Source organism: Acanthopagrus latus, chromosome 7 (genome assembly GCF_904848185.1).
Source record: "Acanthopagrus latus isolate v.2019 chromosome 7, fAcaLat1.1, whole genome shotgun sequence".
Classification (NCBI taxonomy): Eukaryota; Metazoa; Chordata; class Actinopteri; order Spariformes; family Sparidae; genus Acanthopagrus; species Acanthopagrus latus.
The window spans coordinates 3326640-3353125 of record NC_051045.1 but is presented as its reverse complement, the minus strand read 5'-3'; the positions used below and the strand labels follow the sequence as shown (position 1 = coordinate 3353125).

Genomic DNA, 26486 nt, shown 5'->3' with positions numbered 1-26486 from the left:
TGTAAGGTACCGTACCATTGCACTATAGTCCAGTGTTTAAAGCTCTCATTTCTCTAGGTTTGGTTCCTGTCACATGTTTTGAAGAAGTAGGGGGCAAATTCTGTGTTATGCAACATTTTTTGTAGGTGTAATAAAAAAGGAACACTGCTCAAGTTAACTTCGCTCTACAGGATAATGATGTTTACTTTGTCCAAATCCAGATGACCTTAAAGTCACTTAATTGGCAGTAATATACCAGTGAATATTGCTTCTGGTACCTAACCTTTAATGGTTATGTTAGGCTTGAACAGGACCAGTTCATGGAGAATGTCAGCTGGCCAATACTGGGACAACAGCACACATATTCAGAGTCTTTCTTGGAAGATAAAGAGGTTTAAACTGGCAATAGACCACTGTTATGATTCAACTTATCGTTCTGCAGTAAATACTGATTGCACAGTGTATAGATTGGTCCCTATAAGTCTTGCTTTCACTGTGCTATTCAGTCGTATTACAACACAAAGGAAGTGTGTCTGCTATTGGGCAACTTAATCAAGACCGGACTGTTTTAGCTGGTCACATCCTCAGGTAACAGTGGGATATCTGTGGACACTCCACTCCAAAAAAAACCCCGTTCACTCGACTGACGATGCAGGTGTTGAGCCAAAGTCTGTTACCCAACTCTACCACCATGACTCGAGACGGTTCAAAACCTCCATTTCTACTTGATAATCAGATGACACTGTCTTTGTGACAGCGGCAGCAGCAGTAACATGAAAACGGTCGGAGGGGAGGAAGTTATAAAGTTGTCTATTTCTGCTTTAAAACTGCAGCAATGTCTAACTGTAACAATCGCTGGTGGCTGGTAGCTCAACACATCTCCATGTTAATGTTTACTAATGCCATTATAATACATTTTACGACACAATACACAGTATTTTGCCATTAATGAGGCTCTAGATGACCTATTTTTAATGTATGGAAGATGTGAAGTTTACTGGCATGAGACCGTTTGTTGTTGAAACACTGTCATGTTGGTGTCCAGTAAAAGGGAAGAGATTGGGAAGAGCTTGGAGTGTGCTGTCATTATCAGAGATGAAACTATTTTTAAAAATCCCCATTGGATGTGTAAATGTAACGGTTAATATTGGTAAAACTAGTGGTTTTCTTTTGTTTTGTAGAAGCTTTGGGGGTTTGGTCACTAAATAAAGGATAAGGAATCTGTTTACCAGCTTGAATTAACACAGATGACAGTGTCATCACACTGCAGAGAGAAAAAAACTTGCTGTTGGTCTTTTGGAGAGTTAATAAGTTGAAGATCGACAGGCATCATGCATTTATATTTATAATAGTTTTCTCATGGCGAAACTCGCTTTTATAACTTATCAAGCTGCCACTGAAAGAAAACAGAGCCAACAAGGGCACAACCATTATATTAAAAGAATATTCATTACCCTGAACAAATGGCCTTCAGATGAGTGATTAAAAGGGTTGAAAGGAACAAAAAGTGAAGTAAAGTGAAAACAGTAATGTCCCCCACAGGATCCTCAAGGTTTATCTGACACCAACTTTATCCGGGCTGTTTCGAGGACAACCAAACAAAATAATGCTAATGAAATATTTTGATATAAAAAAACAAAGAAGAAGAATGAAAAGGGTTATAAAACAGACAAACACACGAGCGGAAAAAGAATAAAGCAGGACTATTAGCGAGGGTAGGTATGATGGGAGCGGGCAGAAATCTAGGATCAGATACCCACCTATCTAAACAGGAGTGGCCAGCCTTCCCCCCACCATTGTCCTCTGTGAAGTCTGCGGCTTTGCACTTCTCAGTACTGCCTCATCAAAAGCATACCAGTCAGAGAAGTCATTTATCTTGCAGCAATCTTTTCCGTCACCATGTTCTCTCCCCCCCCCGAACACTCAGTAAGGACAGCCGTCATCCGGAACAGTTATTATCCGCACTTAGCAAATAGCAACGTATAAAAACTATTTCACTGTTTTGACCAAATGTTTGTGAGGTGCTGCCGTGAGGTGGCAACCAAACGATAGATCCGCAAGTTATCGGAAACCAACAAGACTGGAAATATCTGTTGCGTAGCCGCACATGTAAGGATGGAGGAAAACATTTTCCTAACTAAAACGTTACTGGAATCCATAGGAGGGGAGGAGGGGAGGGAGGAGAGGAGGCCAGAGGAGAGGAGAGGAGGAATGGAAAGGAGACAAGCAACATGGAATTTCAAGGATTCAAGGATAGACAAAGGAGTCATAAAAAGGAGATGAGACAAGGAGAGAGGAGACAAGTAAAGGATAGTGGAGACGAATCAAGGATAGAGTAGAGGTATCAAGGACAAAGAGACGAGTCAAGGATAGAGGAGACGAGTCAAGGATATAGGAGACGACTCAAGAATAAGGTGCACGAAGCAAGGACAGAGTTGCTTAATCAAGGATAAAGTTAAGGAGTTAAGGAGTAAAGGCTAGGGAGACAAGTCATGGAATGGGGAAGTAAGGAAAGGAAAGACGAGAAAAGTCAAGGAAAGAGGAGACAACACAAGGATAGAGGAGACAAGGCAAGGAATTAAGAGATAAGTCAAGGAAAGAGGAGACCACGCAAGGATAGAGAAGAAGATACAAGGAAAAAGGAGAGGAGGCAAGGAGAGATGAAAGGTGACAATGATTGAGACCAAGGGTGAAAACACGGATATCTTTGAAAATAAGGAGAGAGGAAAGAAAGCAAGCAGAAGTGAAAAGAAGAGACGTTTGGAAAAGTTGAGGCCAACTGGTTAAAAACCACACAACGAAATGAATTAGAAGTCAAAACCATCGAGGAGATTAGGCGAGACCACCTTGTGGCGGACATAACATTCTGCCCTTAATCTTACCTCACACTAATCCTGCTACTCAGAGATCTCTACCCTCAAAACAAACCCTCGACTTTCCCTTCGCTTCTCCTCCCATCATTTAATTTCCTCGGCCACACTTTCCTTTTCTTTCTCTCGTTGCTCCACAAACTAAACTTTCTGTTATTTAGAGGAAGCAGCTATTGTCCCACACCCTTCCCTCGATCCAGTGTCCATACTAAATCCTTGTACTTGTCAAAACTTTTGACAGCCTTATCAGTTCTGAGTATTAAAGCCCCACCATCACGGCCCCATGATGGACCTGAAGTCTAACGGCAGCTTGCTCGTGAGAGAAAACAAAAAAGAAACGAGAGAGAAAAGAAACTAAGAGAAAGAAATCACTGCTGGACGGCTGAGTGGACCATGCAGCCGGGCACCCCAGCTGTGAAAACCTCCAACCACATGAGAAAGAGTAAAAGATTCCTGCGAGTCCCGTTACTCCACTTATTGAATTTTTACAACCTGGTGGGCTGCCAGGCACTTGGCTCCACAAACACATCTCATGCCATTGCCACTCCTTGGTCAGAAAAACAGAAAGGCAGAGACAGACAGAAAGACAGAGGGTAAGACTGCTGGTTGAATCATCCTCCTCACCCACAGCTCTCTGCTTTTATGACCTCTGTCTGCTTTCAGAGAAGATGACGGCCTCTGTATTGTGTGTGTGTGTGTGTGTGAGTGTGTGTGTGTGGCTGATGATTGTGTAGCACCGCGGATAGACACGTTTATCACGTAACCACATACGGGACCCACACACACAGCCGGTTCTCCACCTCTTCTGTGTCAATGACAGACCTGTCTGTAGTCTTGTGGTTTTATTCTGAAGGTGCAGGTGGGTGGGTGATGAGAGCTCACACCTTAACACAGAACAAAGGTGTTACAGTTCGGCACCGCACAGGAGGGAAATACAGCATTGTGATACTGCTGATATCGCAGTTGTTGCCAACAGTGAATTCCATTCGAGAGGCGAAATCAAACTAGTTGAATCATAGTTTGGTCTGCGTCTGAGAAAACCGCCCCGAACCTGAACTTTAACCCTCTAACCCGAACAGGGCCAACGCCAGTCGGTATTAATCACTGTGGGAGTGTCACTCCATGTCCTGTTTGTGTGACATCATGTTGTGAACTTTAACCCCACCCGACAAGTTTGCCAAAAGCGAATTTTCGTCCACGTCGACAGATAAAAAAAACAGTTGCAAATCAACTGCAAATCATTACAGCGATTCAATGTGGCAACCATTCTGCCACATCCGGCGACCGAAAGCTGATGGAGCTGCCTTGCATCAGATAAATCTGAAGGTCCCAATCCTAATTTATCCGTAGATAAAGTCGGTGTGTTACCCGGCTTGTGTGCCGAGGCTTTGCAGGTAGATCTGCCAAACTGTTGCATAATCCTCGTCTCTGATGTAGCAAAGAGGGAATGAAACAGACGTCTTTACTGTGAGTCTGCTGTTTATCTTGTTACTGAACCTGTTTGCTACAGAGCGTGGAGGAAAATCCTTGAGCTGATGTCAGGGAGCAATCTGCAAAAACACTCAGAAGGTGACCCAAATCCATTAATAGCAAGATCATTCAATGACTGAGACAATATATTTCAAATTCAAGAGTGTCTGGAGCTTTCCCTGAATTTTAGCGAGCATTAAGTGCAGTTGTCAACAAAGAGGGATTTGCTAAAGAACAGACAGTTGAAGGATCTTGTAAGAGCAACAAAACAAACACGGGAAACTGGCAACAGCCACGCAAAAGTACAAGCAACAGAAAAACCACACTATAATCTGTCTCATTCAAAAGACGTGTGCTAGAAAAACACACAAAATATATGTGATGTGTGCATTGTCACATACACCGTCTCTGTGTTCACATCACCACAAACTCAACCACTAATGAAGTGGTACGATGTGTCATTATGTTCAACATCTCTGAAAATAGTGTGCAAGTGATTAATAGAGAAAATTACATAGATTATGCCGTATTCTATATATAGGTTTGGCCTGAAAAGGGTTTCAGCATCATGAAGTGAAGAAGATTTGTCTGCTATTCGATCTCACATGCAGGAATAGTTTGTAGTTTGTTTGGTTACCGTCGTTGTTTGTTTGAATTGGGTGGGCAGTTCACTTTTGTCTCTGCTGATGCATTTGTCACTGGCTGCTCCGAGAAGGTTTTGTTTTCACCCCCTTTGTTTGTTGATTTACTGGTTTGTTAGTCAGATTACACAAAAACAAATTAACAGATTTCCATGAAATTTAGACGGAGGATTGGTTTCTTGTTCGGATTCCAGATTAAAGGGACGTAACCGGGCATTTCTTTTCTTACTTTCTTTCTTTGAGACAGGACATGTTGTTAATGTGTCAGAATAGTCTTAACAGTTTAATTAATGAATCTAATGAGGGTGAGGCAGAAGGACAGGAGGGGATACTCAGCCACTGTCTTGTTCTCGTCACATGTTTTGGGGACTGTATTTGTGTGCGACGCAGAAACACTCCTTCAATCGTTAGTTGACCACTCGCAGTTACGTGGGTTTTGACGTCTATTATAAAGCTGTAGGAGCAGCTCAATTTCTCGTTTTTTACTAGTGTATTGCCTCTTTTTCATTACAGCAGACACGGCGTCTCCTTCCTCTTAAAGAAAAACTAAAAAACACAAGCAATCAAATAGCGATTTTGACCTCGATTTCCATGTCAGAAGCAGAAGCTCTGAAGCTTTGACGCATGTAGTTCAGCCCTAGAAACAAGTAGCGTTGTGTCTGACCTGTCCTTTAAATGTGAATAAACCAATAGGGTCTTTTCCTGCTTCTTACCGTGCCGCTCACCCTGACGTCATACAGCCGTCCCCAGTCATCTTCATGGCTGTCTACCATCATCATACTATCGTCTTCCTCCAGGAGCCACTCGGCCTGCAAGTCAACCTTCACCTCCTCCCCCATGGAGTGCATCCCTACAGCAGGGAACAGCCCCTCTGCAGACACAGGAACCTCCACTGAACCAACCTGCACGAGAGAGGAACGTAAGAACACGGTACTCTACTGCCAGAACTAGTAACAGTGCATGTCTGCGTTTGTAAGTCATTCAGATTAAAAAAAACGCCTACCTCTTTACCATTTTTGGTGAAAAAGACTGATGTAAAACCTGCTTCAATATTTTCAGAGTGTATTCCACAGCCGATTCGGTCGCCCCGAGCGCACTTTGGCCCAAACTGCTGTCCTACAGGGTTGCCATTGTATAATCTAGGAAGGATGAAAAGAATGAACATCTTCGTAAAGTCAACAAATTCAATCACAATTCTTTTAAACGACTACAGGTTTTTAAGTGACGTAACAGAAAGATCCTCACGCGTCATGGTTAAGTCCTGTTTGTACACACTGTGGTTTTTTTCGTGCACTAAATTAGCACGTCAATATTTGTGTTAAACTGTTGTTTTCGTCTTGAGTAAGCTGTTATGTAAATCTGTGCCCTCTTTAAATCTGCCAGACTACTTTGTTTGTGAAGTTTTTACTTTGTTTGTAAATTTGGTGTTTTATGGCATTACTACATCCCAGCAGAGCAGACCACACTGGAGCCCGTGGACAGGCAGCTGGGTTGAACCCGGTGACACGGTTTCACTGCCCTTCCCTGTCCTGCTCGGTCTGAACCAAGTATCACTTTAACCTGATAACCAGCTCATCGCCAGGGAAGACCGAAGAGCCGGTGGTGGATTTCCGCAGGCGCAGACAACCCTGCATACAGGTGAACATCCAGGGAACGGACATTGAGATGGTGACATCTTACAAGTACATGAACAACAGACTGGACTGAACTTATCAAGAAGGCCACCTCCATCCTGGGACGCCATCTTGACCCAGTGCAGGTGGTGGGAGAGAGCAGGATGATGGACAAGGTGAAGGAGTCCCACCCCCTGCAGGTCACTATCTCAGCACTAAGTCTTATAAATACCCATATTTATTATTAGTTGTAAATTCACTGCCACAGTTTTTTGTCATTTTTGTAATTTTGTGTAACTTCTATAGAATAAATAAGTTCATACGTATATGGGAGTTTATTCTTTCTATTCTATTCTTACCTATTTGAATTATTTTGTTTATTTTTCTCTATTGTTATTGGGTTTTTTTTAAAGTACCACTTTCCATTTGCTGCTGTAGCAAAGAAATTTCCCTGTTTGAGGGACAATAAATGAATACTGATTCTGATATGCCTCTGTCACCATTCACACACTGAAGCACACAATGGCAAATGTTATTGCTTTTGATATGAAATATTCTCAGGTAAGAATTTCACATTTTCGTATGATTTGGTTCGTCACATCCCCTGTTGTCTAAAGGACTGAACTCAGGACAGAACCTGCATTTAACATGGCAACAAAGCCTGTGTGGGATACCACACACGATGAACAACATGAACTTTCATTGAGTCATTGGCCTCCTGCCTCCTGTGTTTTCTCCAGCAAGTTTCCCATACCAGTAGGGTAAATATATATGTCACTTTTCCCAGGCAAAAATGCAAAACACTCACAGCTCCTCAACGTGAGCGTCGGCTGCTGTAATCTGCTTTTGGATTTCGGTCAGACAAAACAAGCAACAAGCTCTGAAAAACTGTGAAATGCAGTCGTCACCATTTTCTACTGTCTTTCCTTTTATATTACTCCAAATCTATAGACTAAATTACTCATCATAAAACAAATTCTGCAATGAAACTAATCGTTAGCTGAGGCCTTAAAAAACAATAAGTAGGTGTGTGCAATTCAGAGCCATTAAGCCAAAAATGCCAAGTAAGACTTTAGGAGAATGATACAATTATTCCTGCAGTAACATTATGTGCAGATGCATCATCAACAAACCACAGTCCATTTTCTGAAACCATGCAAGAAACCAACGCTGTACTTTAGAGTATAGATGACTGTGGTTTGACTTACTTGCCGTTGTCAGCGTGGTAAGCTACAGAGTATGGCAGCCAGCCAGGCTGGTGGTCCAGCCTGTAGAATTTAGGCACCAGGCCCACAGCAATGGTTCCCCTCACCCCTGTGTCCACTATTGTCACCTACAGACACACAGAGACATAAAACACTGTTAGTACTGTTTAACTGTGGTCCCCAGTTGACTACTTTAGTCCACTGCAACACTTCAGAGCAGGACTTCATCGTTTATTCTCACCTATGTGGGCTGATTAGAGCTATTTCAAAGAAACAGAATGGATTCAGTGGAGAAAACTTGACTCGGGAAAAAAGAAACTCTTTAGTAAATCTCTCCGTCTGTCTGGCAAGTGTGGCCCTCTTTCAGATGCCAGAGTCTGAATCCCAACAAGGACACACAGCTGTCAGGGGAAGTGATGTACCGATTTAATGGTTTTTATTGCATACCATGGTGAAACATTATGATGACAGCAATGTGGCAAATAATTCTAGGTACTCCCCTCCAGTTAGTTAGAACCGAAGACGCGTCTTGGATGAGAGGTGAAACTTCTTCAAGAGACTGAGACACGTCCAGGTCATGGTAACTTAGAATTTCCATGACCTGGATGACTGAGGAGCTTCATTAACAACGCGGCAAATCATTTTTATTAACCCTCAGTCGATATATTTCATGAAGTAAATGATAAGGTGAATGGGAGGGATCGACAATATGAAGCTGCTTTGTCAAAGATACTGATTTACTGAAAAATACATATATATTCTGATTATTTAAATAGTTTCTCTACTAATTTTCAGCATTATCGATACACAAGCACCAACTACGACTGAGTTGACACACATCACCGCCGTGCCCACATTGCTCCGCCTCATCCAGAAGTAAATTAACTAATCGCTGCTCTGCTGAACTCAGAGTTCGCAAACCTTGTTATCTTTATCTTTTAATTTCAAATCAAAAGTCGCCCTCGCTGTTTCTCTCACCTGAAGTATCAATCATGATATCAAAAACGGTATTTTGCAAGGTGCTGTATCAAAGATAGAAATAATGGCATGAAAATGTACACATGCCCTTCTCTGGTCCAGAGCCGGTCTGCTGAATGAAGCTCAGTCGTGGCAGAGTGACACAGACTGAATTAGGTGGAAGGAGAACAGCCCCGCCCACTGTGAGTTCCCCGTCTTCGTTGGTGACCTCTCAAAGTTATTTCTCATCACTCTTTCTTTGCCCTCTCCATCATTCCTTACATGTCTTCTTCCCCTTCTCCAATTATCTCCCTCCATCATTCTCTACCTCCCTCTTCAGCCCAGACCCCCAAATCACCGCTCCTGCAGGACGGCTTTCAGCACATGTGAAACCAAACTTCTTGGGTTTCCTTGACTAAAAATTCCAGGCTCGATTCCTTTCCAGTCTGGCACTTTCAGGATAATACTCTGTACCCCTCCCTTGTTAAAGAACAAAATTCTTGGCCTTGGCAGGTCACCACTCCCACACTTAAACTGTCTCTTTTGTGTTTGTATGATAAAAGTAAAAGTTTCAAAAACACATGAAATGATATGTGGGATTAGGAAAGCGCAGGAATCTGCTCGCTGATGAGCTGTTAAGTTATGCCGGTATGGATTTTTTGAATACATTATTAAAACAAGTGGAATGCTGCAGATGTTCAGCTGGGCTTGAAGACAGATGAAAAAAAAAAATGGAGAAAACGCAGCAGCAGCAGTGACAGAAATGAAATGGATTCCTTGTGAAAGCAGAACGTGGAGAAACACGAGGATAGCAGTGACGCATACGTCGACTGAGGCCTGACCTTTGTCAGAATAAACGCTCCCAAACTTTCAAGATATCTTGAAACTGACAGCATGTGCGTCACAGCGGGGAGAATAATGTAGCATAAAACTCTGGGTAATGATCGCACTAAAATCCACTTATTTAAATGTCAGAGAGATCTATCAGTCTCCAAATGTTATTCTCATTTAAATATAAACATTGTTATCGTCAAGCCTTTCTTGCTATGGAGAGAGAGAGAGAGAGAGAGAGAGAGAGAGAGAGAGAGAGAGAGAGAGAGAGAATTGGAGGTCACCATGAGATGAGAGTTTGGCTTCACATTTAAAAGAAATGTCACATCTGGACCAAATCTAGGACACCTCACAGCCACAATAAATAATGTCCAAGCACATTGTCATGCTGCTTAAGGTCTCACTGAAGCGGATCTGAAATGTTTCAACATAAGTCTGAAATGGTGTTTCTCAACTTAAAAAGAAGAGAAAAAAAAAATTCTGAAAACAATAATGGAAGATTTTAATCATTTACGAGAGGTAGCTACGAGTCTCTGACACTGCCTGGTCCTGTCTGGCTCTATTTGCAGCCCAGCAGAATGACGTAGGTTCGCAGGATAATGTATGGCCTGATTTTTCCTCTTTAAGCCTCAAAAACCCAGACGAGGAAGTGCGCCCGCCTCACCTGCCGTCTCTAAACCTCACGTCACAAGGCCTGCTCTGACGTGCAACATCCACAAACAAGCTGCCTCATAAATAACACACTGCAGCCCTCTGCACCTAATTTATGACTGAACTTGAAGAACTTTCCTGTGCTAAATCACCAGGAGTCTTTTTCCCCCTCATGCTCTTCTGTATGTATGAAAACTGATGTGTTTTGATATACAGGGGCACCTCAGATATGCTAAATGCACAATAGCTTCTCCTGATGTCCACGTGTCTGCCAGTCTGCTGAAAAACACTGAGTGTTAGACTAATCTTTGTGCTCAAAAGATACCACCTAACCCACACCCTATCCCTCATTCCAATGCAGCTCGGACATTTTTGAGGTAGTGGTTTTGCACTGTTGAACTGGGACTGTAGGGGGGCACACAGAATTTAATACGAAGTTGAGAAAATTGTCAGCAATGGGATTCCAGGGGGATAAAATTGCTGGCTGGATGGTAAAGCAATCCTGGGCACACACAGGGACGATGGTATGTGGTGAGCCAATCATATTGTGAATAATCGCCCTCCCCACCCCCCCAACATTTCAAAATGAATAATTGTGCAAAGGATCAACGGTCTACTTGTTCTCTAATGATTACCATATCCAGAAAGTTGATGAACAAAACGTGTGGCACAGCAGTTGGTGTCGATCAAGTCAACAAATCCTGCACAATAAATAAAAAAAAAACCTTGGAGAGCTAGCAGAACTCAGTTTCAGTAACAATGTCAGAGGCTGGCTTACAGCATCACTATCAACGAGCCTTACCTCAAAGTAGCAATTTCCCTTTGATAAAGGATGGCCAGCCACATAGCAACCCACCTCTTCAGAGTTCCCTTGGTAACTAAAGGGAAAGAAATTACAGGTTAACAATAGGTGACTTCTATCATGTCAGACTGCTGTATGCACAATCAGAAACACATATCGTAAAAACAACCTCCTCTTTTGATCAAGACACTGTCAAGACACTACGCCTGCAACCAACAATTATTTTCAGTGTCGATTCATCTTTTCCTCCATAATATTTGAAAACATTGTGCAAAATGTTCATTGCGATTTCCCAGAGCACAAAGTAATGTCTTCAGATTGCGTGTTTCGTTTAACCAAACATCACAAAGACAAAAGACAAAGAAAAGCAGCAAATCCTTCGATTAAAAGACACTGGGATCACCAAATGTTTAACATATTTGCTTGAAAAATGACTGAAACGATTGATTTTCAAAATAGTTGGCAATTCATTTTCTTTCGATCAATTAATTAACTATTCAAGCTCTAACTGCCCAACCCAATCACCAGAATAAACACTGGCAGCGTACGTCTCTGCAAACCACAGATACATTCAAACCTTACATTTCTTTAGGTTCAACTTTCAGTTTTAACTTGTGACGAGACTGTGCTTATGATGAGGTTGGTTTAAGGGTTACCCAATCACTTAGTTAGGGGCGAGGAAAAAAATCTTGTTTTGGCTTGAATTATCTGGTTTCAACACAGCTTGAAATATCTGGTTTGGTTGCCACAAAAAATGGCTGAAGATGTCCAAAGGTTTTGTTAAAAACACCTGTTTTGTTCTTTACAGACACGGCTTGAAATTGTCCTGACTTCCCATTAAAAAGTTCTGGTTTTTGTTGCTACAAACATGGCTGGAAACGCTAATAAAATTACAAATATTCAGTGATTTCATACTGAAGTGTTGTGTTGAAACACAATCTTGAACTGCCGTCACTGGCTTGGCAGCCTTCCCGCCAAACTCGCCCAACATCCCGTCCACCTCCCAACATGGAGGTCGGGTCATAGAGGCTGTGATGTGAACATGATATGACACGTATTGTTGAAATGTCAACATGGTACGTGGCCTACGACACGTACAAATGTGAAAATATTACTGGTTTGCAACATTTTATTCAGGCGACTGGGCTGAATTACCAGTATAATCACGGAAGATGGCACAAAAAAATGTGCCCTGTGTTCACAATTACAAGAGAATGAACGCTGATGAGGAAGTGTTGTTTCAGCCAGATGATGAAAGAAAAGCTCTATCAAATGAAATGCACATTACTACTGGCTATGTATCCTTCAAAAGGGAGGAGAAACCGGACATGTACGAGAACAAACACAGATTTTTCTGAGAACGACTGGACCGTAAGGAGCTTTTGTATCAGCAGCAAATTGTTTTGAATGTTTGACACAGTATTAAGCTGCCAACATGTTAAGAATAAAAAATTACATTTTCAAGTTATTATCAAACCACATGTCTGGGCTCTGAGGCATACAGTCAAACCAAAAGACTATGGTCGGACTAAACTAATCACCAAAACTGCTCATGAATGTGTGGAAAAATACTGTGTCTGTGTTTCATGTCATGTTGACCTGACAACAGATTTTTTAAATCATTGTTTTCAGTGAAGATCTGTTTGGGTTTATCTACTGCAGGAGGAAAGCAAATGCGCACACATATTAGACGTCCTTTATCTTCTACCTCTGTTGTGATTCAGTGATATTTAACCACCTACCCTTTTCCCAAAGACATATTTTAAAGTTTTAAGCAAACAGGGGGAGACAGATAATAACAAAGAAGTACAAACTAAGAAGTTCTTCTCATAGGCCAAAGAATTCCTTGCATTAAAATGCACTGATCTGATCTGTTATATCCCATCAGGACAGATACTGACACTGTTAAGTGGACTGGATGCAGATTTTTAGTTTGGGGAAAAAGAGGGTACCTGGTACATCCCCACTACTAGCATAATGGTGGTGGAGTTTGTTGATGATAACAACAACACACTAAACTTTCAGGATTGCCATTACAGCAATAGATTCTGAGCCATTTCCTTTTTAAAATGCAGGAACATGTGGCCCACAAGACTGATAACTAAATAGGACAAAATTCCACTCAATACATTGCGATCTAAAACCTACATAAGACAGACGGCACACACAAGTTTTACATGTCATTATAAAAACGCCCCTAAGTACACAGAGAAACCAACAAAATATAACACAGCAGCATCTTTGAGATAAACTACCCTAACTAAACTAACTAAATCCACAAAGCCACATAATCACTTCAGTTCAAGACCTGAGGCTGACCTAAGTGTGTCTCCATCCTTCTGCAACCTCATATATCGTTCCTGTGCAGGGCGCCCATCCCCGATATCTCTGATTCGACGCCTCAAATTCAGGAGGCATCTGTGGTGTAGTACGTTGATGTCATCCATCTGCTTGAAGAAAAATGGGACATTGAGTGGAGGAAAAAAAAATAGAAAAACTTTACCATAATTTCAGCAGGCTGTGAAATGTCCACTGTCCTGACAGTGTGTTGCCCAAGAGAAGAAAACACAGCTAGAAGGAGGCTGAATCACGGTGTCATTACAATATATCAACTACCCAGCTCCTCTCACGCATGTGGCTCCTGAATCTTTTATACTAAAAGATTCTGACAAGCGAATACGCTCGTACATTTATCTTGTCATACCAAGATGTTGATGATTAAGAGAACTTAAGCTGGTTCAAAAAATATCAACAATTGGAACCATTGTAGTGTCATTGTTTCCTTATGGTTAATTATAAAGAAACAATTTTTCTAATGTTTTAGAGCCCGACCATTATTGGATGTCTAGGGCCAACACTGATAAAAATACTGGGGAGAAAAAATACATTTTATACAGTACACACAGAATATATAGTTAAGCACACACTTTTATGCAATGATCCCTCAAATGTGGTTATAACATTGGTGAATAAGATATGTATAGGATAGCTAACAGCTTCAAATTGCAAAAGACAACTTGTTTTTGCTGCAACTTATCATTCCACCAGGTTGGATTTTTCTCAGTAAATATATCTATCTATAAATCCATGATAGTCCAATGTCAGCTGCAAACTGATATGTCAGTCACGTAAGACTGCAGAAGAATCGCTGTTTAACATGAACAGTTGGACACGGACTGCTATTGTAATGTCTCTAGTCACTCCAGAGTTTGAAGGTGTGGGGCTTCATGGCACTGATGCCATAAAAACAGAGACATTCATTGGCAAATATATCAGTATATTTTTGATTTACAAAAACCAAAGGACAGAGAAAACCTCATCAACAGGAAAGCCACAGCTGCCATAACACAACAAATCTTGAAAATCATCTCATAAGACACTAGTCAGAGGTATAACAGTCAGCTCTGAACTGGCCATTTACACATGTGATGCCACCTATCTCTCTATGTCTGCTGGAACTTCTAACATGAGTATATTTGGTCTTAAGATGAAGCAAATCACTGACATATTTAGGGCTTCAATTAGCAATTATTCTCTCAACTACTGTTCGCATTCTTTTTGCTTTCAAGAGTCCAAAACCTAGTTATAGATTACAGATGGCTTTTTTGTCTTTATATCTAGATACATTATTTCACAGGCATATTTGAGTTCATCTGTCATTCATAAATCTATTCAATTCATGTATAAAATAAGACATTACAATACACGTGCCTCTGCCCGCTGTTATTATCAAGAAACATATCGAACAAGGGACAATGTCTTTACACGTGTCTTATTGTGACGTGACTACCTCTCCTTGGAGGTTTACTGTTATTTTTGCACCACCATTACTCTCCTCCTTCATATATGGTTTGATAAGGAACTTATCTGCTGCATGTTTATACGACCCACATGTGACATAATTGTATGTGACGTTATGTTATGCTGCTAAGTGGTCACGGGGTGATAAATAAATCTCTCTCGTGGGCCAAGAAACGTGTATTTGCTAGAGGAAAAGGGTGACACACACACTCTCCCTCAAATATATACAAACAGATCGAGCCACCCTAATAAATACGCATCCTATGCATCAGCTGGAATGACTGTATTCGTCTGTTTGGTTCGTGATGTCGGTCAGTGACGTTGGATGATGTCGTGAGGACACAACAAACACGTCAAACTTACACACCGAGTGTTTTCTTTTCTTTTCTTTGAAACCTTACAAAGGCATTTTGCCAGTGGGTGCCGGGAATGAATTAGTCATTTAAACAGACAATGTGAAAAAAAAACAAACACGAGACGAGGGAAAGTGGGCGTGCCAATGTTTACATCTAACGCTGTCATGGTTTGTAAGCTAGCAATCGAGCTAACGTTAAAGCTACTGTCAGCGAAGCTAGCATGACTGTTCAGACAGCTAACAGTAAACGGCTGTAGACTGAAAACGGGATGTAAGCTTAATGTTGATCAAATAATGTCTTAAAACGGCAATTATGTATTCGTCGGTTGGTGAGCGGGGGTTCAGTTTGGTCGCAGAGCTGGCTGAGGGTCGTTAGCTAGCGGCTAACGTGGTAGCTTCTTTGCTTGAAGCTGAGGTTCAGAGCTCAGCAAAATGATGACGGGAGACCGTTCCTGACGGGCAGAGAGCGGGACAGTGATTTATCACAGATGTCGTCATCGATTAGTCGATCACTTACCTGTTATCTAGGCGGCTAATGAGACAGAAACTCACTTTTGTCCATCAGCTATCCATAGCTTCCACATAAAACTTTGGAAACTAGAGTTCGGCGCTTCCCAGTGACGTCACCCCCCCGCTCCCGAAATAGCCAATCGCATCGCGTTTTGAGAAATGGTGACAAGCGCTCGGCCAATCACATCTCTCGAATTGTCTGCCTGTGAGTGTGGGTCCTATTTTGACTCTGGGTGCAATATGCGAAATTCATCAACATGTAAAATGATGAAAATATTAGCTTAGTCTCACAGTGATGAATCATTTAGAATAAAACACACATTTAACACTTTTTGGACCAACTGGTCATCTGGTCCTGGATCAGGTGAGTGCAACATTCCTCCCCTTTCTGTTGACAGTGTGTTCCATGAGCCTAAACTGAAATGTTACTATCAAAATCATGGAGGTAGGTAGGTTGTTTGTGGGGATTCTACGCAACAAGCCAGAACAAGGTCCCACCACAGGGTTTATATGGATCTGGTTGCTGTGTTGAAAGCACAAGTGGCAGCAGGGAGACTTTCAGGGCCAGCTGAAATAGACCTGAGCTGAGAGAAAGAGAGAGTGAGAGACTGAGGAGAAAGAGTGGCTAGAGGAGGAAAAATGAATAACCCAGGGCTGGGTGGAAAAGAGAGCCCCCGTCGGTCTGGCGTGCGTCTTGGAACATTCTCCTGATGTGTGGAAACAGACTTTTTCTGTAGCTCGTGTGCTGATGGGAACACAAGACGGCAGGTGATTTCTGCCCTCCATGCCAGGATTAATCAGAGCAACAGGCTGCTGATGGCGAGGCAGGTTTTGGCCTCAGGTAGCCCTGAATTCCAGCAAGTACAGGCCAGTGGGTGCGTCATGTCTGTGTGTGAATGTCCTGCACACAAGCTTATTTGAAAGGCTGCACGTTACAGCGTTGCCAGATCAGTATCCTGTTCTATTCTCTCTTTTTTTTGGTATCATGTGCGAGTTGTATCTGTCCACAGAGCACCCGTGGCAGCAAGGCAATGTCAGATAACGCAGGAGACAGTGGGACTCTAGATAAGAGAGGAATTCCTCAACACTCTACCTCCGGCCATCCTCCACCAATGATCTTCATGTGCAGATCCTCGGTTTGCTTTCAACTTCTCATTAAACACACTGTATGTACGTGTGTGTGTACAGTGGTGTAACTATCTAAAACACAACATAAAAGAAACGTTCATACCTTAAATGTTACTGCTGTTATCATTTATGACACTTATTGCCTTTATAAACTCCTCAGAATTGGAGTAAGGAGGCTTCACAGGCTACTGTAGTGTTAGCTGCAGTAATTGTAAAGTTTCTTTTTGCGTCAGTATCTTATGCCTTATATGTTTTAACAACATAATTCATATACACCAAGAAACCTGTGGGTTATTGTCGGAATACCTTACAGAACAGTTTTATCATGTTAATAATGGCAGGATCAAGTGCTGAGCTGGAGGATGAAGGACTCAGTAGCGATCTCTTCAAGATGGAAAATCCTAACTGGCTGAGTGGAGCGATGGATTGCATTATTAGCAATGTGCATTCCTGGAAAAGTGAGTCCTCCCCCCCTCCTCCTAATTATCCAGATGATTACTCTTCCAATTCAAACAACTGGTGAGCAGTCGCCTTCAGTCCCTTCACACTTTATCGTCTAATGCAGTCCATGAAGTCAGTTAATATCTGATAGCTGCTGAAATGTAATCTAGAAGTCTAATTAAAGACAGGATTAGCCTTCTTGTAGAGGGAAATGCATTACAGATCTGACTCAGCAGTGATTTGATTATCCGGAGGCACAGTTTCATGTCATGTGTGCAACATAAAGTAAGACCAGTAAACTTCGATATGTGTTTCTGTGATTGACAAAAAAAAAAGACAGAGTATCAGAGTTGTTGAACTGGAGCATTGCATGTTTGTACAGGAAACATTCTCTGTCATAACCTCACACAGAGTCGAGGCAGCAGAAATGACACAGCTTTGCATTTTCTCTGAGGAAATGGCATTGCAGTGGCGAGGCTGATGGAGGCACACAATATACGTTTGTGTTTGTTACCATGGTAAAAAATCTTTTCCAGAGAGGTCCCTGACATAGGAAAGAAAAGTGCAAGAAGCTCAACGTGACTACTTCTCTCTGTGCATTTGCAATGTGGAGCATAAGTGTAGGGAGAAGGGCTAGATGTATGTGTTGGTATATAACAGGAAAGGGTGGGGAGATTTTGATAATTTCTGAAAGGAACATAATCCACCCCCCACTTGCTCTCTCCCTCCATGCCACCTCCCTCTCTCCCTCTCTCTCTCTCTCTCTCTCTCTCTCTCTCTCTCTCTGAGTCCCAGCCCCTGAAGGTGTCATAACTGTGCTCTCTCTCTCCCTTTCTCTCTCTTTCTCTCTGTCTCTCTCTCTCTCTCTCCCTCTCTCTCTCTCACTCACTCACTCACTCACTCTCTATATCACCGCCTTTCAGATCTTTAAAAGCTAGTGCTTTGCTGTGTCTCTCTCGATCTCCATTTGTCTCCTCTGGCACTGCAGGGGACTCAACCGGCAAAGCAACAAGGAAAGCTACTGTATAGAAAACGGGCAGAAGACTGAGGAAAGGGGAGAGAAAGGGAGAGAGAGGGAGAAATATACATCCAGAAATAGCATCAGCCACATTTAACTGACAGAGAGTGACAGAGTGGAGAACCTGAGACCTGGACAGAAAATGCCTATCCTTTCTAACTTAACAACCGTTGTTTTGTTGCTGATTGCTCACTGCGGATCGTGGACCGGGGCAAACCGCTTGGGCCCCTTCAAGGTCTGTCCCTCCTGCAGGGATCCACTGGGGGCAGGTCGGCCCCCCAGGGACCATAATGCTGCCGGTAGCACGTCAGTGTTGGCCCAGGGAGAGCCCTGTGGTGTGTACACCCTGAGCTGTGCCAAGGGGCTCCGCTGTGTTCCCCCACCACGGGAGCACAGCCCCCTCCAGGCTCTGTTGCAGGGAAGGGGCATTTGCGCCAAGCACAGCAGGACTAGTCCCACTGAGAGGCCCCACCCCACAGGTAAGATACTGTATACACACACACGCACACGTGCACAAATCATGTATGCACACATACATGCATGCGCCTACAGATGCACACAGACACATGCATGGACACTGCAGGCAGGCTAGTCGTGTGCACCGCACATAACTGTATTTACAGTGTGTCCCCTGTATTGCTCTGTCTTGCATGTGATGCTGTGTCACTCACCAACAAAAAGAAAGGCCAATTAGTGGGTGACATTTAAGCCTGGATGCATTTTGTGCACCACAGATGAATTTGCAAACCTCTAGCATCTCGTACTGCTCAGCAGTGCCTCTGGAGTCACTCTGATAAAAATGTCATTTGTCATTTCAGTCTTAATGTAAAGGATTGTGATCCGTTAATCAGGAATGATGGCAAATTACCCCGAAACAAGCAGCTTTTATTCGCTCTTGAGGTGTTGCAACAGTGTTCATGTAAAGATGTGAATCCCTGCACTGATATATTTCATCCATCTCACTGTCAGGGTGCATGACAATGATCTGTCCTACAAGTCAGCCTCTCTGTAGAGAATTTAGAATGAATGTGAAACTGTCACAGTGTCACCTACATCCTGATCAAGCAGCTTTTTATTGCAGTGATCTCCATCTACTGTTCAAACTGAGATACTGCGATTAACTGCCTGAAAAGGAAATATACTGAAGGAAATTAGGTCTCTCATTGAATGACCACCACAGAAAGATCTCATCTCAGTGACTGCTAAGAAATGTCCAGTGCAAAAAAGCTGCAAAGATCGATACCACGGTCTAAATATTGTACATGAAGCAAATATTGTAAAATGTGACGTTGGATGTGGTTTGATGTTAATGGCTACAATGGTTTAATATCACATTCTCATGCCGGTCTGTCATTTCCTCTCAGGTCCCCATCCCTCACACAGTGGTGACATTGAAAGAGTAAGTTCATGCTTTTTTGTTACAGTCCTTAACGAGTCGAGTTAATGGATCATCACCTAAATGATCAAAAATCTGAGATGATTAAAGCATTTCGTGTAACAGGATTGTATTCATATGTGATGATGAGGGTTGTATATCGAGCCATAATGTGTTATAGAGCGTTATTACCATAGATTCTTTGCTGTTTGGGGTGTTGCAGTGGCATGTACACACACTCTGCCCTGAAGCCATGCATTATGGTGCATGATGTGTGTGCTGCTATGCGGCAGAACTAATTGAGCATGATGTGAATCAGGAAAGTTTCAAGTCGGCCGCTGCCGCCACAGATTTCTCACTTTTGCGAAATCCGCAGCATTTGAACTAACACGTTTGTCATCACGGCAACAACAATTGTCACATAATTGGTCAAGATGACAGTTTAATTTTGCAAAGTGACACCAAAAAAAACGCACAGTCACTTCAAACCATTCAGTGACCTGAAAAGCTAAAGCATTGTGTAACAATATGGTTATATAATGTTATACAATATGTGACATCTGATATGTATAAATATACATATTCTCTGCTTCTGGCTCTGATGCTGCATCACTGTAGCTAATCCTTTGTGATTCACATCCACACGTGTTGTGATCAAAGAGGATTTCTGCCAACACAATCACCTGAGGGGGGATAGCGGCGTGCCACGGCCACTCTCCAGATGAAGACAGGTTTTTTTTGTATTTGCCTCTGGTGATGTTTGAAGTCACTCTCTGTGTTGCTGATTTCAGGCACCCTGCCGCAAGCTGCTCAATAGTGTCCTGAGGGGTCTGGAGCTGACAATCTTCCAGTCTGACCGTGACATCTATATACCCAACTGTGACACCCGTGGCTTCTACAGGAAAAAGCAGGTAGAGTGTTACAGTCATGAAACGTGCAACTTTATCGACTGTTTGCTCTTGTGATGTGAGGTGAAAATGAGTCTTTGCTGCACTGACTTGGTGTCACTGTATGTATTTCTCAGAGTGTGAGAGCTGCACTCCACTGCAGCTTTCTTGTGCGGTGCATCCAGAGATTTGTCTGAGACCACAGGGGCTGAGAATAACTGACACTTCTCTCTCTGAGCCTCTCAGCTGTGAGCTCAGAGAATCAGTACTGCGCTATGATGACATATCATTTTCTCTCTTCTCCTCTCTCACCACCTTTCCCACTCTCCCACTCAATCTCCGCCCTCCTTCCCTTTCAAAATCTCCCTCTCTGTCTTTTAATCTCACACAGTGCCGCTCCTCCAAGGGCATGCAGCGTGGCCACTGCTGGTGCGTGGACGAGCTCGGCACGCCCGTGCCCTCACGTGCCAGCGAAGATGGTACTTTACCATGCGATGGGGAGTGAGGGATGAGTCTGTCCTATTGCTCTGAGCCTGGAGGAAGAGGAGAAGGAGGAGGAAGAGGAGGTGGTGGTGGAGGAGCAGGAACACAGGGAGAGGGGGTGGCTTTAGCATGTGCTAGACACTGCCTGGACAGGAGGTAGCAGGGATAAACCACTTCCTATGGAAAATACACACCAGTTAACGTTCATGTCCTCTCTAGAAGCAAGACACACACTCTCTCACAGTCCAGCAGCAGCAACAATAACATCTGCCTGAATGTTCAACAGTTGCAGCAACGTCCTCTGCGTCGTCCGGTGACATGCTGCATGCTCACATCAACGCTCCGTGAACTGCCTCAGTGATCCAAGCGGTATTACTCCGAATGATCTCTATATTCCCTGGCTCTTGTCCTGGCTTTCTGGTAGATTTTGATTTTTTTTCCCTCTTTTCTTTAGGATAGCTGACACTGCCTGTGTTTGTTCTGATCTCAGTGGGCTGAAATACTGTTACGCAGGTGATGTGACACAAATGTTTGAAAAACGTGTCTCCCTCACCCTCCTCTCTCCCTCTCTCCAAAGATACACTGATATCAACATACCTAATTGACAGATTATTTTCTTTTTCTATTAATTTATTTTTGAGTCTGTATGTCCATCAAGTACTGCTTGAATCTTACAGTATCTTATATATATCAAGTCAGAAAAAAAAGAATAGTCATACGAATATGATCCTGGATGCTTCTGTTCATTTTATTTGATGGCGATCTGACTGCTTATTAGTTGATTGTTTGTACATATGTTGGAATTTTGTGGTCGACTGTGTGTTCTGAAGTGGCAGACAAAAAGCTTACGGCTGTTACCCTTTTCAAAAAGTTGTAAGGCATATTTTTATACACGTCAATATAATATTTTATATATGAATTGTTGGTTTATTTAATGAACTACAGTACAATGCCATGTATTTTTATATTGTCAGCAGTTTCTTATTTAAAGACAGAGATTATTTTATTTCATGTTAGGGGAAGTGTTGTGCTTTAAAGGCACCTTTATGGCAAAACTCATCACATTCATCAGAGCTCTATTCAACTGCTGCACATCTTATGGTTATATCTCATGTTTTTAAGTTCCTTTTTTTTTTATTTATGCTTTGTTTATTTGAGAATTGAGAATGTCCATGTTGCTATTATGTTTAATGTTGGCACATCATACTACAAATTCTGATTTCAACAGAGGAAAAAAAAAAAGATCAAATTTGTTATTGTTATAGTATGTCTTTCCCAAGTCCTTGCAAAAGTCATGAAATTGTGTGCTATTAAAATGTGTGATTAGAATTTATCTATTTCTGAACAATCTTGTTGTGCCAATGTGTGTGCCGTGATGATAGGTCCGTGCACAAAGGACCTGTAAGATTTGCAAATATGAAAATAAAACATAATGATAATAAAAATGGAGAAGAATTAAACATATATTAATATAACGACCGGTGTCGAGTGTGTCCTTTTCATGAAATACGGGAGAAGAAGATGGGAGTTGCCATCATGACAGTGATAAAGGGACAAAGACAAACATCAAAGGCCAGATGCATCAAAATATGTTATAATTCCAGTGATTGAAGGTAACTTAGTACATTAACTCAAGTATTACTATGTTTTCTACTGCACTGCATTTCAAGGGAAATCTTTAATTCACATGCAAACCATGTGGTTATCTCATAAAACATGGTACACAGATTATAAAGTAGTTAGAATTTGCTCCACCTCGATCAATTCAACATTAAAATGCTGCTTAAATGTGAAGGTATCAGTAATAATAACAATGATATTAATAACTGAAGTGATACCAGACTTTGAAAGGAGCCATTTAAACGTCAATAATACTGGTGTACTTTTACTTTATTGTAATATAGGGCTTTTATTTCTAAAGGAGTATTTCATATTGTTGTATTACCAATAATATCTTGGTAAAGGATCTAAATATATATTCCACCAATGCAAAAATCTGAATTTAACAAAAATGTGATGACAAGATCATGAAAATCTGTATAACACAAAGGATGTGATCCTAGATGTCGCCCACCAAACAATCAAGAAGCCGTTGAAAAGCTACGAAAACAACCGTCTCTACAGCCATGTGAGCTCTATGAGGCTGTACAACACACTTTATACTGTGCATAAATGCTAACGCTAGCATGACAACATGCTCACAATGATTGACAACTGTGTTTATCAGGTATAATGTTAACAATGTTCACCATCTTTTCACATGTTAGCATGCTAACAGCTGCAAATTAGCACTAAAACAAAAAGTACAACTGTGGCTGGTGGGAATGTTGATAGCTTTGCAGATATTTGGTTATAAATCAAACTACTGGACAACATGTAGGCCTGACCTGATGATGCCACTAAAAAAAATGAGGATCATCCTACAGTTTTCCTGACGGGGACATGAATGTCTTCACCACATCTGGCAAACATTTAGGCATCACAGTGGCACCAGAGGGAAAGTTCGGGAGTCACCAAAGTCAATATTAATCTTGGTGCCCACCCATTGAGTAAATGTAGCGTGATAGCATGCTAACAGCTGCGCACAACAGTTAAAACACAAAACACATCTGGGAAGTTGAAAACCATAAATGTGAACTTCACAATGACAGGTGAGGAAAAGTCAGGGGGTCAACATGATTCAAAAAATGTAAACTTAATGTTGAGAAGCTCCTGTTGTATTATATGAAGATGCAAAATGTTACCAGGATTCCTTTAACTGCATGACTACCTCCCGAAGAGTGACTCCTCCAACCATGCTGACCGATCCTACATATTTACAGAGGATTTATCCTCAGAAAAAAAACAAAATACTGCAATATTTTGTTCACCAGAAGCATCTGGCTGGTTAAGTTAAACCTTGTGGCGGGCCAGCTTTGTCACACGGGCCTCACTTTGACCAGCTCTGGTCTATCCTGTCTGATTCTGACTTACTGATCCTTAATCTGTCTGAGGTTTGCGCATGTTCTGAAATCAAAAGTACAAAAAAAGTCAGTCTGCAAGGTGATTCGCAGGTGATACAAACTGATCACCTGCTGTGGATATGTGTAGCAAATCTGCATTGCCATCCACCCAGTAGACATTTCACCAAAAAACAAAAATGTCATCCTCATGGTGGCATGAGAGGAAAGGTCAGGGGATTTACAACTGCACTCAGTCAGAGAGCCAGCTCATAATTGCCGTGATATTTCAGTCTAGACCAAAGTGGTGGAACAACTGAAAAACAATAAGTTAATGAGAGTGACGCAGCTGCCAGAGGAGATACAGTTTCTGCAGCAGTGATGTGAAATCACAAAAATTACATCTAAAAATCTGCCCCAAGTGGATCCCTGCAGGAGGGAGAGGCCGTGAGGAGGCCCAATCAGTTTGTTTGCTCAATCATCTGCAATCAGCAACAAAACAATTTGTTTTAGAAATGATCTGCATTTTTTTTTGTCTAGGTATCAAAAAAATGCAGGCTTCGTCTCCAAAATGAACACCCAATTCCACCTCTGGCTCTTCCACGAGCCGCTGAGTGTGGAGCTTAAACAAAAGAGATTCATCTAGAATAAATCATAAATATTCATAAGAAGAAGCGATGAAGGTAATGAAGGTGTGAGCGGTTAAACCCTTTCAACAGAGACTTCTGCACAGTCACTCCTGAAGCCTGTGAGGGTTTCTCTGAATCACCACCAGCATAAGAACGGGTTAGTCTGTATTACTGACTCAAAAAAAAAAGCCTCGATTTGAAGGCTTTATCCTCGTATCCATTCGGTGAGAATCCCTCTCTGCAGTCCCAGTAACCCGTCACCAGCAGTGAAACAGAAATTACACATTAGAGCACATTAGAGTCATGCTGCTTTTTCTGCCATTACGAGGCACATAAAGGATCATTTTCTCCTGCTTCGCAACACAGGGACCCGATACATGCCTGTTTCCAAGGTAACCGCATAGAATATCCAATTTGTCCATGCGTGATATGAAATGAAGGCCTCGCAAGAAAAACGCAGGAGGAAGCATGATCCTTTGTAGAATCACACCACCACACGTCCTACTTCTCTATCTAGGGTGGTTGCATTTGCTATTCTTGGAAACTCTTTTCTGTGCATTGAGCCTGAGATGAAGCCAGCAATATTGTCTGACAAGGAGGATATAACACAACGTGCACAATTATGATTGCGAAAGACAGCACATTCCCGTTTAAAGATTAAACATTTTAATCAAGAGTCTTGGCAGAAGCAGATGGATTGGAGAGGTCTGATTATTTAGGGGGGCAAAGTTTACAGGATGTCCAGATTATTAAAGGGGAAATGTTTAAGACATCGCCAGAGTTTTATTCAAAAAATTAGATCACATTTAAAAAAAGAGTGTGAGAAAGCGACATCTATGTACTGCATTGCAGAGATATCTACCGAAGTTAGCATGCTAATCAGCTAGCCTCCTAATACCAACAGTCTGACAGCTCCTGTAGTTCCAGCTGGGAGATATTTTACAAGCTCTCTTAGCTTTTAATATAAGAAGAAGAATATTTTTTCCTTACCAAACAAAAGAAAAGTACAACTCTCCACCTTCTGAATTCTAGTTTCTCTCTTTCAGACGAGCTTAACTGCCTCATAACTCACAAAACATGCTTAGTTATAACTCAACATAAACAAATAAAACTCACAGAAACAGTCTTGGTTTCTCTTTCCACAATCACCTCTAGTTTGGTTGAATTAAATCCTCAATTCACAGAGTAATTTGAAAGATATTCTGTGACTAAACAACGTTTTCACCCGCTGCTAATGCCTGACTCTTTCTCCACCCTCTGCCGCCTCTCCAGTCGCTGGTTGCTCACCTTTCGTCAAATGCTGTAAATCACCTCTGTACTGAAACCCACCCCCACTGCCCCTGGAAGCAGCTCTTAGCCCCAGTTCGGTGTATCCTGCAGTGACTCCTCTGCGACTGGGGGTCCTGGTCCAGAAACACTCTAGGCCCGCTGGCTCTATGGCTTACATGACCTATGAGCTGATTAGCTAACGGTAGCTAGCTAATCATCAGGTGCTTTGGATAAACTTCCCTTAGCATTGTCATCAGGGTTATCTCAGCTTGGGCTCGGAGACAATAAATTCATAACAAACTCTGTGTCACAAATTGGAGGTTTGGAGTTTGAAAGATGTGCGTCTGTATGAGTCAGAGGGAGCTGAATGAAAGAAAACAGTCTGTTGCATAATGTTGACTGTGGGGATTCAGTGTTTTTGATTTGCACATACAAGGGGACTAAAAGGCGATTTCTCGAACTCTGCTACATAAAACTGAACAACAGCTGCAGCGCCACCTTTAATGACGAATCTAAAACTAATACTGTTTCATTCAAACTGGGCAGCTCTGTTTCTGTAAGGAACCTCGAAGCATGATGATGTGACTTTGTTTGTGATCTTACTGCCCCCTAGAGGCTAATAGTCTCTTAGG

The 26486-nt window shown here is 42.1% G+C and overlaps 2 protein-coding genes across 6 annotated transcripts in view; one reads left to right on the top strand and one right to left on the bottom strand.

Annotated features, from left to right (window-relative positions):
* The window catches only part of spryd3 (SPRY domain containing 3), a 48053-nt gene extending 32243 nt beyond the window's left edge, over window positions 1–15810 (bottom strand). Inside the window, exons 1-6 of one of the 2 annotated variants that reach the window (XM_037104312.1) lie at window positions 15693–15810; window positions 13339–13466; window positions 11020–11095; window positions 7782–7906; window positions 5964–6099; window positions 5674–5862 (exon numbers count right to left, since the gene is read on the bottom strand). In XM_037104312.1, the coding sequence (XP_036960207.1) occupies window positions 5674–5862; window positions 5964–6099; window positions 7782–7906; window positions 11020–11095; window positions 13339–13466 (654 nt within the window). In that variant the 5' untranslated portion in view covers window positions 15693–15810. Of the gene's footprint in view, window positions 1–5673; window positions 5863–5963; window positions 6100–7781; window positions 7907–11019; window positions 11096–13338; window positions 13470–15692 lie in introns of both variants that reach the window. The other variant, XM_037104311.1, reaches the window with a different exon arrangement.
* A 106-nt stretch (window positions 15811–15916) lies between these two features.
* On the top strand, window positions 15917–22486 carry igfbp6b (insulin-like growth factor binding protein 6b). Of its 4 annotated transcripts, none has more exons than XM_037104314.1 (7): window positions 15917–16049; window positions 16696–16821; window positions 17155–17271; window positions 18243–18751; window positions 19637–19671; window positions 20439–20558; window positions 20926–22486. In XM_037104314.1, exons 4-7 carry the CDS (start codon window positions 18415–18417, stop codon window positions 21037–21039), a joined length of 606 nt encoding a protein of 201 aa, XP_036960209.1. In that variant the 5' UTR covers window positions 15917–16049; window positions 16696–16821; window positions 17155–17271; window positions 18243–18414; the 3' UTR covers window positions 21040–22486. The 4 variants fall into 4 exon arrangements, with proteins under 4 accessions (XP_036960209.1, XP_036960211.1, XP_036960210.1 ...); XM_037104316.1 differs by having other exon boundaries at window positions 16696–16851; window positions 18508–18751; XM_037104315.1 differs by lacking the exons at window positions 16696–16821; window positions 17155–17271 and having other exon boundaries at window positions 15922–16049.
* The last annotated feature ends 4000 nt before the right edge of the window (window positions 22487–26486 follow it).

Bases quoted from the DNA above. Each gene is read 5' to 3' on its own strand.
- igfbp6b (XM_037104314.1), top strand. From the start codon at position 18,415: ATGCCTATCCTTTCTAACTTAACAACCGTTGTTTTGTTGCTGATTGCT. The intron at 18,752-19,636 runs GTAAGATACTGT...ATTTCCTCTCAG, and splicing joins TGAGAGGCCCCACCCCACAG to GTCCCCATCCCTCACACAGT. The intron at 19,672-20,438 runs GTAAGTTCATGC...TGCTGATTTCAG, and splicing joins ACAGTGGTGACATTGAAAGA to GCACCCTGCCGCAAGCTGCT.